Raw genomic sequence first — 17,347 nt, 5'->3', positions numbered from 1 at the left:
TACGCTGCGACCATATTTTACGCTGCGACCGGTATCAATATACGATTTAAATTACATTCCCACACATAACGAAAGGGCGTATGTCACGATCAGTACAAACGAGATCCGAAGAAGCGAAGGGCCCGGGGTACTCGCGATGTGCCCAAAAGGTGGAGAGCATGTGTGGAGGTCGCCAATCAATCACAAGAGCTTGTAAAGACAGGTGGAGCCTAGGTGACTTAGGCGGCGGGTATAGTGAAAGTGAAAGCAGGGGTGAGCAAATATCAGGAACCGTAACGACAGCTGGGTATATAGAAGGGCAAAGCAACCGAGGAAAGCAATTGACAGAAAAAGAAAGCAATTGACAGAAAAATATAGCAGGGATAGATAACAAGAACAGAAAAGAGAGCGGAGATAGACAAAGGGGCGAACGGCAGTGCAAACTTCGATGACGGTGGGTAGATCAGCCGGGCAGGTCGGCTAAAGACGAGGGGAAAGAGTGCTGGGGATTCATTGATGAACTCGCCATCGTCGAGATCAGTGAATACGACCCACCTTTCCCGTTCAGCTTTAACCTGTAAGAGGTTGAAGGCCATGAAAATATCTGAACACTGTCTCTGGACATCGCAGTAGCGCATTTCCAGGACGCAGAGTTGCTTGTCTTGCTCTATATTTGGGTGAGCATTCGCCATCAGGTCCCGAAAGTAGAGGCAATATTCGTGGAAGGTAGTTTCAGATGGGACGGAACGAGAAAAGAGGCTGCATTGAATGATAGCGCTAATGACCGCTTCGCGCTCGCTCTCGTTCGATAACTTGAGCATGTTGTGACCCAGCTCGTTGAAGAGGTCGTCGATTGATTGGGCATACCGCTCTGCTGCAGTGACTCTGATTGAGAGCCTGTCAATCCGCTCCCCGGGGGGGTCACTGGGACCAGGTAAAATAATGGCGGAATTGCGGGGCAGAGTTAGGACTCCAAGATTTTCGAGGGTCGCTAGAACGCCGTGAACCCTGCCTACGAAGTCTTGCACGGCCTTAAGCCGACGGGTGAGGGCGGGTAGCATAGTCGAATCTGCGATCACATTTTCCCTGGCAAACCGGTCAATAACATGGTGCATTCCACCTGTGGAATGTCGACTGGAGTGTCTTGAAGACGTCAAGGTGAATGAGGGTGATGACGGGGTGAAGGCTGGCGGCATCGTCGTGATCTCCATCGTCTACGTTGGCATTGACAACATATGGATAAGATGTAAAAAAGAAAACTTACAGCGGGAAACAATAAGAAAATCGGGGAATTTTCAAACAGTGCTAGTGAACATGCACTTAAATACAGCCATTTTGAAGTCCGTCAAGTCGCCGTGCGAACTGGGCGTGCGAATTCGTTGAAGTTACCACACCTTCACGTTCAACTTGATGAATGGGCTCCTACTGGTATTAGTGTGTTGCCGTGTTCAGGGCACCGGATCCACAAGGTCTCTAGAAATTCCCGCAGACAATTGGCCCCAACTTTGGTCGAAGAATTCCCCCGTGAGATCCGAAATTCTGAACGTGCAGTACCCACGAGGCGAGCCACGCCTCTGCCACAGACAAAGGCGAACCGGGACTTTTCCAAACTGCGTTTGCGCTTTCAGCATTGTTGTATTGCTTCCCCGACCCGCTATCTTTTCCTTGAACCATGTCTCTTGAGAGACGTCCATTCACTTTATCCTACAAGCCATGTTCCAAGCTCGTGGCAATTCCGACTCACCACTCGACCACACCTTCAACTGACGGCATACAGGACCTTGCATTTTCACCCGATGGGCTGTATTTGGCTGCGTCTTTCAGGCGGGAGGTGCACGTTTGGGAGCTAAAGGAAGACAGGGACGGTATGACTGAAGCATGGGCACGGAAGGTCCGGTTCTCGCTGGAAAGCCGTGACAAAGCCTCCATATCTTGCATGGCGTGGTCTTCAAGTAACTACCTGGTCGTAGGGACAAGCGCAGGTCGGTTGGAGCTGGTTAAAATTAATGAAAAGGTACCCTCAGTTCAATGGTCCTTGAGATACAGCATTCAACCAATCTCGCAGGAGGCCAAAGTGCGAGGTTTCCAAGTTTCAGATGAACCGATCAAGTTGGTGGCCATTGACTCGGGGTTTACAACCATGGCCGTCGTTGCAGGAAAGAGCGAGGTGGGCATTTGGAAGCGTTCGGACACAGTGGATTCGAAGAGTAAGTGAAAAGCTCCTGTTCGCATCTTCGTTGAACACCCTGATCCCTAACACGCTTCACAAAGAGGCTTGGGTTGGACTGTTCTATCTCACTTCGCCAGAATCGTACGTTTCGCTCCAAGAAGAAGTTGTTGTGACATCTGTTGCATGGGACGAGAACCCATCTGACGGAGAGCTGCTGGTCGTGTCCTATTTGAACCACGGAATAGTGTACTTGCGATTTGTGCTCTCATTTTCTTCCTCTTCCTCTAACGCGATTTGACGCAGAACGTGGAATGCCAGCGTTCCCTCTTTATCTAATATGGTCAATGTGGAAACTGTGTCAGTGAAATGAGCGCCCTAATTGCTATTCCCACTTGATTCCCACTAACTTTTAGTCTCAGCCCCTCAGGTAGCTTATCCCCTGATGGTCGAAAATTTGCCATTCCCAACTCCAAGGGAACTTTCGATATCTACGATCTCGCGCTCAAGAACAAAGTGGTGACTTTGACCGACCCCGACGACGAAGTTTCAGTCCACGCGAGTTGGAACGATACTTCACCGAGCAGACAGGCGAGCTTCATTCGTGACGGCTCTTGGATCGTCGGGACTGGAAAGGGGAAGCTCAACATTTGGAATGTCTTCAACAACATTCGCGCGCAACGATTGAACTTAGGTGAGTCCCACAGATCGCTTCAGATGACATACATGGCGCTTATTCCTCAAAGGCACCTTACCAGCGACTAAAGGAATAATATTAGCAGTGCGTCTCACACCATGTTATTCGGAGCATATTCAAGTTGCATGACCTGCTCCCGAATTCTACAGACTGGCGAAGTAAATGCTGAAGGATTCACCCCCGCGCTTCGCATTGCCGCGACTGGGAGAGACGATGGTCAAGAGATCCAAATTTGGAGAACCATACTCCCTCGTATGTTCCGTGATACCCGCCCCCCCCCCCCCCCCCCCCAAGAAAACAAAAAAATCTAACTAACCCATCCCCGGGGTTAGGTCTACCTGGGCCCCTTGATTCAAACATAACACCCAGCTCGGAGCCTGCCAGTGTCGCATTCTGGCTGACAGCCCTCGCATTCTTTATTATCTCTTTCTCTGCTGCTGCTTATATGGATGTACTCTGATTTTCGCCTTAATCGATTGTTGAAATTTAGCAAGTGAATTACGGCAGTGGGGTCATGAAGTGAATCATGGAGTGAATCGTATTTTTGCACACCGAGATCGCTGCTCTGAGTCCGTGGTCACGATAAAAGTAGTCAGGGCGAAGGTATTCGTGACCGTGTGAAGGAGAGCAACTGAGTTGCTCACTGACAATGGACGAATTCCCGACGCGTCGGATCATTATGACCGGGTCTTGGATGGTGTTCTGTCCTTTGAGGGACAGAAGAAACACAACACTTCTCGACATTGTCGTCATAAGCCTGAAGCCTGTCGAAATAGTTCATGGCCCCGAGCTTACATTTCGAATCGTGCGTATTGTTCAGCGTTCACTTTTGATGCTGGTCCCACCTCAGCACACGATTCCCGTGACAGCACGCCCCCCCCCTCGTCCGAAATGGATATAGATCATGAACTCCATACGCTTTTATCGCCTGGAACGTGAGCCATAGCTTAGGTTGTGTACTTCTTCTTTCGATTAACCCTCTGCCGGACCCACAGCATGCCCCAAGGCCATCCCGAAAGTAGTGGACAGCAGTGCGATCCCATCTTAATCGAATACTATCACAGACCAAAGCTGATCGACGATCTCCTAGCAGCTCGGATCCAGGACTGCCCAAGCCTTTCAAAACCACCACTTCGAGCTACCCAGCCCTAAATAGAAAGAGGTCTTTCAATGATGAGAACGAGGCCGAAAGTTCATCTGCAGAGGAATCATCGGATGCGGATATCGAGGGCGGCCGAATCTTCAAAGACCATGTTATAGATGGACTCAAGCGCCGCAAAATTGGACATTGGCCGGGGGTTCAACAAGAAAGAAGGGAACAGAAAGTGGATTCCCCCGGTTCCGTACCCAACGTTGCTAGTGAGAACACTTCACGTTCATCGGGAATTTGCTCTAGGTTTCTGATTGTTCGAACAACAGATGGAGAAGGCGGCGAGGATATCACTATTGACATGACCATTGAGGACGAGGAAGTCTTCATTGCCGAGAAAGATACACCCATCCAAGAGGGACAGGCGCCCAATCTTTCTCAAAGCACCTCGGATGCCGTACAGCCAAAACGTGCTGCTTCTGTCGCTCATTCCCCTCCTTCGGTATCCCCTTCCCATGAACCCTGTTCAGCAGACGGCGGCTCGATGATGGTGGTCAATGAGCATAACACTGATTCCAAGTTAGACGATGACGAATCTCCTGGCTCTCACCCAGGTTTTCAAACGGTCAAGAGTGCTTCAGACGGCTCAACTTCTCAAGCAGGTGCTGCGATCACACCCTCCGCACTATCAACGTCCCTCGCGAGCCATCCAGGTTCTCAGCCATCCGACGGCTATCAGGATCGTTCTCCTGCCCCATCACGGTATTCGAATGACGCCATCATTCGAGGATTCCAACAGACAATAGAAAGGATGCCCACGTCATTCCCGGAGCTCGACTCTGACACCTCCATCCTACCCGATGTGGGTAACAATGCTATCTCAAGCACTACCCACGATCATGCACAGCCTTCCGCCCACGCATGCAGAATCAGGTCTTCTCTTCACAGTGCTATCCCACCAGTTTCACCTTCGATCATTGACGTTGATCCAAGCACAGCGCCTCCTGCTTTCACGCCGTCCTCTGGAAGGCTGGACGCTGGCAATAACAACGTTTCGGTGGATGCTAGGCAGAGCATCGCACGTCTTACAGATTATGACGCGCCCAATCCTCTCCAGACAGTCGGATCTTCCAGAGTCAACGAAGCTGAGGATGATACCATGTCCGTCGGGTCTAGGAGAAGCATGGCCAGTATTTCTGACCCTGTAGACTCGGAAACCGGTCCCTTTGATGAAGTTCGCGCCTCGGCGTCCCCTCCGGTTGCCGAAGCGACCCAGGCGCCAACCCCAGAGTACAGCCCGTTCGAAGGAAACGAGCCTACGATATCCTTTTTGGCAGCTGAGCCAGACGGAATTGAGGAGGAAACCATGTCGATTGCTTCGAGGAGAAGCATGGCGAGTATCTCCCACCGTGAGGAGAGTCCCAAACCGTTCGATGGGGTTCGCACTTCCACGTCTCCTCAGGCAGCTCCGCTCGAGACCCACACACCCACCTCAGAAGACGGCCCTTTCGTAGAAACCGAGCTCCCGATATCGACTTCTTCGGCAGCCAGACCAGACGTGGCTGAAGAGGGCACCATGGAGGAGGACACCATGTCGATTGCTTCGAGGAGAAGCATGGCGAGTATCTCCCACCGTGAGGAGAGTCCCAAACCGTTCGATGGGGTTCGCACCTCCACGTCTCCTCAGGCGGCTCCGCTCGAGACCCACACCCCCACCTCAGAAGACGGCCCTTTCGTAGAAACCGAGCTCCTGATATCGACTTCTTCGGCAGCCAGACCAGACGTGGCTGAGGAGGACACCATGTCGATTGCTTCGAGGAGAAGCATGGCGAGTATCTCCCACCGTGAGGAGAGTCCCAAACCGTTCGATGGGGTTCGCACCTCCACGTCTCCTCAGGCAACTCCGCTCGAGACCCACACACCCACCTCAGAAGACGGCCCTTTCGTAGAAACCGAGCTCCCGATATCGACTTCTTCGGCAGCCAGACCAGACGTGGCTGAGGAGGGCACCATGGTGGAGGACACCATGTCGATTGCTTCGAGGAGAAGCATGGCGAGTATCTCCGACCGTGAGGAGAGTCCCAAACCATTCGATGGGGTTCGCACCTCCACGTCTCCTCAGGCAGCTCCGCTCGAGACCCACACACCCACCTCAGAAGACGGCCCTTTCGTAGAAACCGAGCTCCCGATATCGACTTCTTCGGCAGCCAGACCAGACGTGGCTGAGGAGGGCACCATGGTGGAGGACACCATGTCGATTGCTTCGAGGAGAAGCATGGCGAGTATCTCCGACCGTGAGGAGAGTCCCAAACCATTCGATGGGGTTCGCACCTCCACGTCTCCTCAGGCAACTCCGCTCGAGACCCACACACCCACCTCAGAAGACGGCCCTTTCGTAGAAACCGAGCTCCCGATATCGACTTCTTCGGCAGCCAGACCAGACGTGGCTGAGGAGGACACCATGGAGGAGGACACCATGTCGATTGCTTCGAGGAGAAGCATGGCAAGTATCTCCCACCGTGAGGAGAGTCCCAAACCGTTCGATGGGGTTCACACCTCCACGTCTCCTCAGGCAGCTCCGCTCGAGACCCACACCCCCACCTCAGAGGACACCATGTCGATTGCTTCGAGGAGAAGCATGGCGAGTATTTCCGACCGTGAGGAGAGTTCAAAAGCCTTCGATGGGACCCGTGGCTCGATGTTTCCTCCTCCAGTCACCAATCAGTCAGAAAAAGAGCTTATGTCTGTAGGTTCTATCAGGAGCATTGCCAGTGTTCCTGACTACGGGGAGGACCCGAAGCCTCAAGAGAACGTCAAACCGTCGGTCTTTTCTTTGTTGGTCAAGCCCCACGAAAGCTACCCCACCACGATATCCTCAGGAACCAGGAGAAGTATGGCCAATAGTCGAGGCCAAAACGAAGTTCCCGGTCCGCTTGAAGGTGTCAGCACGTTGAGCTCATCTGGCGGTCCCGAGGTTACCGAAGCTGGCGACGACGCGATGTCTGTAAGTCGTGCGGGAAGCATTGCTAGTATCCTGGACCACGACGAGGACCCCAAACCTTTCGAGGGCGTCACCGCCCTACTTCCATCTTCCTGCCCAAACGTCACCGAAAGCGACACGGAAGCGATGCCCAGAGGTGCTAGGAGAAACAATGTCACTGATCCTGAGCAGCTCGATGGTCCCAAACATTTCCCTGATGTCAGCATTTCCAACCCGCCTTCTGGTCCCAAGCTCCTGGAAAGCGAAGAGGAACGGATGTCTGTGGATGATACGCGAAGTGTTGCCAGCGTTTCCGACCATGGCAACGATCCCCACCCGTTCGAAGGGATTGAGGCAGTCTCTGTATCCCACTCCCCAGTAAATGTCAACCCCTCTCGTGGTCTTGAGGTACACGCTAGCTCTCAACACCCAGGTCGGGGACGAAGTCGGGGACTGACCTCCCAAATGGCTCTCAAGACATCTTCCGCTCCAGGCCTAGGTTCGTCCCATGGCCTTGGGAGATCGCATTTGGCATCGTCCCCTATGGCAGTACAGGAGAATGACGGTTCAGCATCAAAATCCCGCTCAACCTCTCGATCAATGTCGATATCTCCCATTGGATCAATCTCGTCGTCTGTCGACTTGCTCTCAACCTCATTTACCGGTGGAAAAGGTACGGTATGTCGATTTGCCCAGAAACCAAGTTTTACTGACATGGGCTACAGACGAGAACAATCCCAGAAGCCAGGGTCACGAGTGTGGGATGACCTGCGGCAGCGATAACGAGGCAGATGACGAAGACTCCGATAGCGAAGGTTCGATAGCTATCTCACTGTTCGCTGACGAAGTGTGCTTGCCGGATCAATTGGACGTGGATGTGGGCCCATTCCTCCTCATCGAAGAAGATTTCTTACCAAACAACCGTGGTCGTGAATACTCTGTCTCACCGGATCCATTCGACGAAGATGAGGATGGAGATGAAGAAGAGTACTATGAAGGTGACATTGCAAGCCAGAAGCCATTTGCCAAAGCTGCTCGATTTGGTTCTCAAACTGACTTCGAGGAGACCCCACCGAATCGGAGAGGTGACAGGGTAGGGCTTCTTTTTCTTCTCCGTTTCAATCGCTCGCTTAGTTGGTTTGGCGTAGGACGAGCGATATGCGCGCTTAGCCAGGTCCAACAAGGTAATTCATCATTTTAAAATCATTTCATTTCGTTGACTATAATTGGCTATTTGTAATCTTTTGGCAAGCCTCTGACTGGCGCTCAAGTCGCATCCATGATTGAAACCCGCATCAAGGCCGCCCCAATCTGTTTCGCCCAGGCTAAGCCAAGGCGTAGCCAGTCAAGTCCGCCGCAGAAGGTATATACACCGACCCATTATACAAAAGAGCGCAATCAATTCAAGGTGAACCAACTTCCATTCCTTGAAGTGGGTATCGTCTCACCCCCTTGAAGGCAGATATACGGAAACATTGCCTCGAATTGATGAGGAGACCCACTCCCAGAGCGAAAGTTGAATCCGTGCCTTTCGAATCTGTGCTGGCGTTCGGAGAATCAGAAGACAAGGATGATGGCCCCTCTGTTCGCAATTTCGGCGTATTCCTTGACTTCAAAAGCCTCACCACCGTTATGCACCGGATTTACGCCAACAGTTGGAACCGCAGAGCAGCTGTAGTGTTTGCGCAAAGTTTCGTTAGCTCTGGTCTTTACGATTGCGACGACAAAGATGCAGTCGAGAGCCAATTCTTGGTTCACTTGATTCATCTAGGGAAACTCTTTGCGCGCCAGGGAAAAAAGAACTCTGCTGCAGCTATCAAGGCCAGTGCTGACGCGCGTCGTAAATCAGTAGGTTTTGGGTGAAAGTTATTACTCTTCGCCTCGGCTAATCACACCGCTTCAGAGACGTGATCGGTTCGAAGAGACTGCGGACTTCTACTCAAATATCCGTGGCATGGAGCATTACCCTGAACTCTGGGCCAAGATTCACTGGAGAGTGCTCAGCGGCGACGAGACGGACCCGGCGGATCCTGATGGGCCTCGCGTAATTACTCACCTCAAATGGAGGCATCGGAGAATCAGGCGCTGGATGCAAAACTGGGCCTATCTGGAAGACCATCGGCGGCACCCTGATAATGAAAACGACCAAGGCAAAGACCCTGACCCTCGCAGGGATCCTTCGCAGGAGGACCCGCCTCGCAAGGTGCGCGAACGCGATGGACATCCTCAGAAGTGCCTTCCCAGGAACTTCTACACCAAGTCCTTCCTCAAAAAGGTGGAAGGTGGTGAGTATTTGGAGGATTATAAGATTCAGGAGAAGGAAAACTTATCCTTTCCTCCAAGTATCATGGGGTGAGTAGCCCCGCCAGGTTGTCATTGGTCAACGATATCTGACAATCCCGTAGAATCATCAAGAAACAGGCCGTTAAACGCATGAAGAGGAATACGCACAGGGGCTCGAGAGCTCGTAAAGAGGCAGACGAGTCTCAAGGACAGCAACAAGTCGCCACTCCGCAGCCAAAGGTTCCCAGCAATAAGGGTGCTCCTCCCCCGCTTCGAGAGCGAGGAAAGGCAGGCCCCCGAAAATCACAATCCAGCTCCGGGAAAGGCAAATCGACGCGAGGTGCATGATCAACCGAGTAGATGTTATCTTCCATTCGCTCCGAAAGTACATAAGCTGAGGTGGTTGACGTACTAGAAACTATCCACGCTGTGACATCACAATCCTTATTATTTCACTAATTAGCAAGCGGGAGTGAACTGTAGTTATAATTAGGTCCAGCTTCTAGTACGACGAATCTGTTTGCAAAGGCCGATCCAACGTATGGTCACCCCGGGCAATGGTTCGTAGCTCGTCATGAATGGCCTTGTTGGAAGCAAAGTCATGCGTGTAATTCAGAGGTCGGACCACTTCCCGAGTATCCAACTGTACTAGTATCCAACCCCCAGGCTGACCAAAGGTCTAGAGAAACCCCTGAGAAAGCTCCCATCAGCCTAGTAACGTTCTGGGAGTGAGGCGACTGTCCCATCCAGGTAATCCCATATACACAGCCAGGAGTGACAACTCCAGCGGCTCCCAGAACCCAAGGGAGAATGGTGCGCACGATGTTACATTCACAGGGAAGAATTTTGACCCCTCAAAATGTATTACAATTTCCTGCGATTATTAGGATCTTGAACTCACCAAAATCCTCCTTTGAAGATGTAGCATCTTGAAAATAGCATCTTCGAGCTGTTACGGCTGTTTGGGTCCTTCAAAATACATAGGTCAATCCCGGCCGTGATAGGCCACAGCAGGGACAATCCTGGACAATCACACGCACAGGTTGCTTTCTCCGCCGGCTGCCACGGTGCCGCTGCTGGCTCCAGGCATCTCCGCGCCCTGCGCGTCTGCGGCGTCAATAGCGTGACACAATTCCTTTTCACGAGCCACAGCGAGCCACTAGCTTTATCCACCACCTCCCGTGCCGCTGTCACCACCGAACGTATATGCTGCGCAAACGACGGTACAACGGTCGAAGAGGACTACCCTCTCAGGGATACCCGAGTTACCATCCTCTGTCCTCACTCCTGTATAACGATGCAGATGTTTTTCTCTTGGATCCCCACCTGGGTCACCAAATGCGAGAAGCTCGGAGACAGCCTCGGCGGGTACGTTATCGTTGCCTTCCACCATGAAAGATGCGTGCTGAAATGATGCTAGCTATCTTTCCGATGGGTGTTGTCTTACTTTCTGACACTGTGGCTCACTGTCTTTCAGACATGGTGCCTAATGTTCACGTTGTCCACCATTTTGTACAGAGCCGGCTGCTCTGACGACGGGTTGCACACCGATCCTCTCCCAGCCCAGACCTTCAATCGCTATCAAGAATCTCCTACCTGCGCAATGCTGACCAGTATCCCCATCGTTGGAGACCTCTTCCACTTGCAGCGTCGCCTGAAGAAGGTAGTGACGCGACTGGACGATATCGACACCAGGTTGGACGACCACTTGCCACTCGAGTATCCCAGTAGAGACTTGGCTCTCCTCGGCCTTGGGGCTTCTATCATTCCAGCGCTCACGTCAGAGACAGACTCATCGCTCTCTTCCCACCCTGGGGTTGTCCTTCCTGCAGCCATCCTCGAAGAATCGCCATCCATTGGGGAGTGCTGGGAGTTTCGAGGTTCCAGCGGGCAGGTCGGGATACGCTTGCCAGAGAAAGCCAATATTACAGCCCTATCCGTCAGTTATGTCCGACCTAGCCGCCTTACAAAACCTCTACGAGAGAAAATACCCAAGTCTTTCAAGTTGTGGGGGCTTGTCTCGAAGGAAGACTTCGACAATCTCGCGCCGGGTGCTCCTTCTCGGCCTCTCCAGCAGGCTCTTCGCCGTGACCGACGACCGAAGCGCAATGCGGCGCCTGATAAAGCCTCAGGACTTGCATCGGTTGACTCTACCTTCATTCACTTGGTTTCGGGGCACTACGACCCACTCTCAAAGCGGTCCCGCCAGGTCTTTCCTGTGGGTACGCAGGCTGGGCTTCGTTTTGACACCGTACTTTTTGAAGTTATCGCTAACTGGGGTGGCCTGTCCACTTGCTTGTACCATATCGGTATCCATACTCATAGTGATTGAAGGGCTGTGTGTATAGGCAGAGCATAGGCAGAATCCTACGGGTGTTCGTGGAATGACGAAGGTCCACTGGTAGGATCATCTTGGTAGGATCATCTCATGTAATCAGCTCCCATCGCAAAGTCCGAGATAATCGATGGTCAATATCATTCTTCGACCATGGTTCATACGTGAATTCTCTCTCGGTCTGAGCACTACTAGGAGCACTTAGCAGAGCATGCCAACAAAGGGAACTCTAAGCAACTCGGAACCTTTTCCCATCCTCAGGCTCTTCTCGGATCAGAATTCTCCGACTTGCCCTTGGTTTTCCCAACCAGATTCCGGAGAAATTTGCGGTGGGTTTTTTGGCTTGTGGATACTAAGATATTAATAGCAAGGTCGAGGTCTATCCCAAAGGCGCCTATTTCCAATGACACCCAAGGCTATACCTCGATATACATGCTGTCATAAGATTCCAACAGGGAAACGGGGCAGGGAACCAAGACAGTTATACCATACTGCTGATGCGTCATACTGCTGGTGCGTCTCCGCCGAGTTCCTTTGTTCTCTTCTTGGATAAACCCAGCTCCAGCCTTTGAACCTCACCGAATACCTCCACAAGCAACCGCTCCAGATACTGAGATATGTTCCCCTTGCAACAGGTAAGCACTTCCTGGATCATCAGAGTAAAGGTTAACGGTGACCCTTCTAGACTCTGTCATCTGCCAATGGAGGAAATCTGGACGCATTGAACGCTATCCTCGAGTACACCAAGACGCGTCATGAAGATCATCGAGCAATTCTTTACGTGTCCCTAAAGATTCTCGCCCAAATCCCCATCCCGACAGATCGCCAACTTCACCGCGAACCCGCCGTCCAATGCGCCTTGGAGATCTTGGCTCGGATCTGCCACTCCACACCAAACGATGCCCCTTTCAAAGCGATACTCTTGGAGAATCGGGCAGCATACCTCCCTTGGATCGCACATATCTCGCGTCACGGTCAACGAGGATCAACGGAATTGGCCCTTGCAGCGTGGTGCCTCTTCGAGGTCGTCACACTTGATCCAGCTTTGAAAGCGACGGTCTTATCCACAAATGGGATACCAAATTCCATTCTCTCCCTTTGGATCAAAGGTCTCCCCCAGGTTGAAGGATTGGTCCTCCTCGACTATGAATCGAACATTAAGTGCCCATACTTGTCGCTCGCATACCACACCATCCGAGATCGAGATCGAGACGACCCTGAAGACCACATCACTCGAGCAATCACGTCTCTGTCAAAGCGGAAACTCGACAGCCTTGGTTATGCAACCCAGGCCAAAGTCGGTGCTATCATTGGATTCTATACCGAGAGGAAACTAGGTGCCATTGCTACACTTTACCACCTAGTGGCGCTTCTCGATGTGACGACACGCTCGCTTCAAACAAAGGCACATTGGACTTCAATCCTGGAGAAAGGGAACGTCCTGGGCGCTGTATTTGATGGCCTCAATACGCTCACTGAGGAGGGGGGGAATGAAGAGGCTTGGGACCTAGTTGTCTCCTGCTTCAAGTTCGTCTTTCCCTGGATCCTCGTAGCAGGACCCTATGACTCAAAGCCGCGAATACTACTGCAGCAAATCGTAGCCGGGGGGCGCTATCTCATCCTTTTTCGATCGCTTCTCCACCTTCGACCCAGAACGCAAGCCTTCAACTATGTCCTGGAAACGGTGGGGGAAATAGGAACTTATACCGTCATCCCTTGCATTAGCTCGTTGCTTTGGCCCTCATTTGAGAAGCTCAACCAGATCGTATCGGATATCAAGGAGCGGACACCATTTTTGGAGAGGAGAATGGATGGTTTCGTCAATGTCGTGTTGTGCGGGCGCGTGATTGCCTCTGAGGATTACGCAAGGCTCGTCCCTGCCGGATTGTGCGATAACATTCAGGTGAGTGTAGCGGAGCTCGGCTGTATCGGAACGTATAGAATGTTAACGGTACTGGAATCAACAGTGTCCTGGATTATTGGCAACCACGAAAACACGGCAATGCTCCGCTTGCCGTTCCGTCATTTACTGCTCTGAAGATTGCCAGATTGCGGATTGGGCCCCACACCACCGTAGGGAGTGTAGAGTCATCACACTTACACGTAAACGGCGCGAACTGCGAATTTGGATCCCTTTTTCGTTGAAGGGGATCTATCTCGGATTTTTGGAGGACTCTTGCATCTCTCACAGCGGATCCATTGAATCGAAGGCGCAATCGGATTACCCCAACGCATCCGTCCGCTCATTGGTGACCATGCTCAACTTTCGCGCGGTTCCTGTCCGATTTAAAGTCTTCACGTTCGAAGAGTACCGAACTGTGGCTGCTCCAGTTCCTTCCCACCTTCAGCCTCGAATCGAAGCATTCATCCAAGATTGTCAAGATGATCCAGAGCTCGCCCTTATCGAAACAACTCTGGCGCATGGTCTCGTCAAGATCAATATCATTGCCAGGGCCAAGGGATTCCCTCGGTCTTGCAGGATTGTCGGCGCGATATTTTCTTTCTGGTGGGTGCAGACCTTGCGACTGATGCTCTACGAAAACTGAGTGGGTCAATTTACTTTGCTTTAGCGTCACTTCATTTCGCGACGGGTCTGTATGTGTGTTGAAAGACGTTTCTGAGATAAATTCTGCTTTCTAGCTGCTATACGTGATTATAAGAATATATTGTACATTTTCCCTGCAACAACCCAGGTCAGCCTCATCTTGGTCGCTCAACTTTTGCACGAGTCCATGGATGGAAGCTGTCACCATGACGGCTACCAGCGTATTTCTCCGTTCGCTTGTACTTGCGGCAAGAGACCCGCCATATGAGAGCATGTTTGAGCACACAATCATAAAAATCATCATGGACATGCAGGATGGACCTCCTCATTCTGACTCTCTTCCGGACCCCAAAGCCGACCAAAAGGTCGCCTGAACCGACCCACTTCTGTGGACTTCCCAATTTTAAGTATGGTTGAAGGCGCTTATGGCCTGTTAACAACGATAATCATGGACATCACATCCTGAAACCCGTAGTTGGGAATGGAGCCGACTAAAACATCCCCTGATTTGACCACCTTTGGTCGAGACTCGACTTTCTAATGTGGCGAGTTCCCAAAATTCCCAAAATCCCCGCATTTCCCAAAATCCCCGCATTTCCCAAAATCCCCGCATTTCCAAAATCCCCGCATTTCCCAAAAGTTTCCCACATTTCCCAAACAGATCGGAAGGCGGCTAGGAAAACGGCAGGACAAAAAGGAGTAACGACTCTGTACAGGCGTGGCCTTGTTAACAGCGACGACATCCCATAGGTGACCAGATCTAGAGTGCCAGAGACCGCGAGGTCCTGCGAGGCCAGGCAAATCACTGACCTGTTCACCCAAGTCGATGGCTTGTACGAGGAATGTTTGCCGAAGTATGACAATGCGCGGTTTCCACCGACCTGTTCTTGGACGACGACGTATGACGGTGTCGATGGCTACAACTCCGACTCGGTCGAGTGCCCCAAGTCAACGTGACCTCTCGGCGCTCAACTCGCCAGATATCAACTACCTGACCCCTGGAACCCCCGAGTCGAGGCTAGAATCCTGAGGCTACGATGACTTGGTCAAGTCAAGCGCAGCAGCTTGTCCATTTCTAAAGGCTCGAGGCGACTTGATCAAGTGAATATTTAAAGAACCCCGCTCGACCAAGCAACACGCTTGAGTCGCTTGAGGCACTGTGATAAACCCTCAACAAGCTGGAGGCTGCATAATTACGATCAGAAGGTTGACTCTCCCACCGGCATCCTCTGGCGACGAAATCAGTGAATGAATACGGCAATTGATGAGCCTTAGCGGGCAGGCATGGCCAGAGCGCCCGCCGCCAACGCGATGCTGCAGAGAACAGGCACACTGATGACGCTCTCGAGTCGCGGTGAACTATTTAGGAACTATGTAAGATCTATGTTGAACTTTTTCCTTGTACATAGTTTCAAGGTAGACTTAAAATTGTTTTGGGCACCTAAGTATGCTGGAGTGCACGACAGCATAGTTTCCATTATAGTTTTTCTGTGAACTATTTTGAAACTATTTTCAGAGAACTATTATGAAACTATTTTTGTCCCGAAAATAGAACAAAGATACGTTTGTCCCGAACTATGAACAAACTTTTTCGGAAATAGTTCCGGCATAGATCGGACCGAACTATCGAGGAACTAATCAACATAGATTTTTACGTAGTTCTGGATAAACTATTTGACTTTGCATGCGGTGCCATGAGTCATACTACGATCAGTATCATTCGAGTATGTGAAAAGTTACTTGTTTCTTTCACTTTCCCTCACTTGCCTCTGCTAATTTAACGTGCTCGCTTGCTTTCACTTGTTCCCACGCTTGACGACTTGCACTTGCGTCCACTGGGCGCTTGCCGCAGAGGGCTCCGCTTGGCCTCACACAGAGTACCTGTAGGCTGTGCACCAAGGTAGGCGCCTGCTGTTCGATTTAGACACTGAGGACGAGGTAATTATGAACCAGTACATGATGTATGCATGGAAATCGAGAGATGCGCGGGGGCTCGGAGAGGCCAATACGTCAAATACTCGTCTTGCATCGTGCCTTTTGTCTGAGATCTGTGACACTCAAGACTGTTTTCCCCCTCCAAACATTGCGAATATCCGATTCCCCTATTGCTTCCAGAATATCGATATGTGTCGTCCTCGTTGAGAGGGATTGACCCAATTGGCAGTGTAGGGGCAAACCGTTGCGCGCGAGATTCTGGATCCATGACAATAGTGACGTTCGCTCCAGTCCAACACGTCAGGAGATTAACATATGAGACGACATCATGCTACAGTCCGCTACTCTCCTTCATCAACCATTGGCATGGACCATGGTGGCACCTTTCCTCATTCAAATATTTATCCTACGCGTACTATACGCATCCTGTTACCTGCGACTTTGCCGCTGATAGCCATTATGAACCGTTTGGATTGTGATTAATGCACCCACGCGTGCTCACCTCTACCATCCCATCACTCGTGTAAGCGATGCTCTGCGTCCCCCAGCAAAAAAAAAAGGCGTTACCTTGAGGTTGGTTCTATGAAGACGAGATTGCATTGCCCTGTGCTCGTTCCTAAAAGGCGTGTTTTATCTCGGTAAGTAGTTATGTACTGCAACCCTCTGCACTTCGAGTCTTCGCCCCCACAAGCGATCGCTTTACTTAGCGAAGATATAGAATTCACTTCCGACTGCGCGAATCTTTTCACTTCCGCTTCATTTTGCTTTGGTCCACTTTCACTTCACTTGCGAAATTTCACTTGCCCTGCTAAAAGTGAATCCAAGTGAGAACTTGCAGAGGCAAGTGAGAAATCCAAGTAACTTTTATAAGAACCCAGAGACAGCAGCGACATCTAGCGACGTTCAAGGAGGGCAACGACGATGCATAACATGAGTAGTAATTCATAAATGTGGGCCTCTCAAGAGAGATTAGTGATCTAAGTGTGATAACCCTAAGCTCGTAATCAAAATCGAAGGAAGTCTGTGGCTGTCAATGCGAATCCGATATCGAACGCTTGGACTGTTTGAGTGGACCGAGATCTCTTTCAACAGCCACCATGTCCTCCTCAGCTATCCTGCACCCAGCATTGAATAAAAGGCTGTCTTCACTCACACGACGACGAGAGCGATAACCTCGGAAGCTATGCCATTTTCGGGCGTCTATCACCTGCGGGGCACACGATGCAAAACGATCCTTGTCAACTGAACAACTCGGCGCTGAGCCAAGTTGTGCTTGTCCTCCACAGCACTCGCCACCTCACCCACTTTTTCTTCTCGGCGGCCAAGGAAAACTGAG

At 51.3% G+C, this 17,347-nt stretch overlaps 4 protein-coding genes across 4 annotated transcripts; 3 read left to right on the top strand and 1 right to left on the bottom strand.

Moving 5' to 3' along the window:
• Positions 1–459: 459 nt before the first annotated feature.
• On the bottom strand, positions 460–1,175 carry CC1G_15395 (hypothetical protein; the record flags this gene model as incomplete). The annotated part of the gene is made up of 2 exons (XM_002910071.1): positions 460–481; positions 535–1,175. The coding sequence occupies 2 exons, from the start codon at positions 1,173–1,175 to the stop codon at positions 460–462; spliced, it is 663 nt and encodes a 220-aa protein (XP_002910117.1).
• A 476-nt stretch (positions 1,176–1,651) lies between these two features.
• On the top strand, positions 1,652–3,012 carry CC1G_11253 (hypothetical protein; the record flags this gene model as incomplete). Its single annotated transcript, XM_001834702.2, has 5 exons — positions 1,652–2,186; positions 2,251–2,395; positions 2,453–2,506; positions 2,563–2,840; positions 2,993–3,012. 5 exons carry the CDS (start codon positions 1,652–1,654, stop codon positions 3,010–3,012), a joined length of 1,032 nt encoding a protein of 343 aa, XP_001834754.2.
• Positions 3,013–3,622: 610 nt separating this feature from the next.
• On the top strand, positions 3,623–11,601 carry CC1G_15394 (hypothetical protein; the record flags this gene model as incomplete). Its single annotated transcript, XM_002910070.1, has 12 exons — positions 3,623–3,648; positions 3,839–3,874; positions 3,934–7,412; positions 7,639–7,998; positions 8,185–8,276; positions 8,372–8,761; positions 8,817–9,265; positions 9,319–9,536; positions 9,690–9,924; positions 10,136–10,564; positions 10,715–11,414; positions 11,545–11,601. The coding sequence occupies 12 exons, from the start codon at positions 3,623–3,625 to the stop codon at positions 11,599–11,601; spliced, it is 6,471 nt and encodes a 2,156-aa protein (XP_002910116.1).
• A 547-nt stretch (positions 11,602–12,148) lies between these two features.
• On the top strand, positions 12,149–14,077 carry CC1G_11250 (hypothetical protein; the record flags this gene model as incomplete). Its single annotated transcript, XM_001834699.1, has 3 exons — positions 12,149–12,166; positions 12,217–13,434; positions 13,499–14,077. 3 exons carry the CDS (start codon positions 12,149–12,151, stop codon positions 14,075–14,077), a joined length of 1,815 nt encoding a protein of 604 aa, XP_001834751.1.
• Positions 14,078–17,347: the final 3,270 nt, after the last annotated feature.

The sequence above is a fragment of the Coprinopsis cinerea genome (assembly GCF_000182895.1).
Source record: "Coprinopsis cinerea okayama7#130 chromosome 12 map unlocalized cont3.12, whole genome shotgun sequence".
Taxonomy (NCBI): domain Eukaryota; kingdom Fungi; phylum Basidiomycota; class Agaricomycetes; order Agaricales; family Psathyrellaceae; genus Coprinopsis; species Coprinopsis cinerea.
Note: the sequence above shows the minus strand (reverse complement) of the source record. Positions and strands in the feature narration are given on the sequence as shown.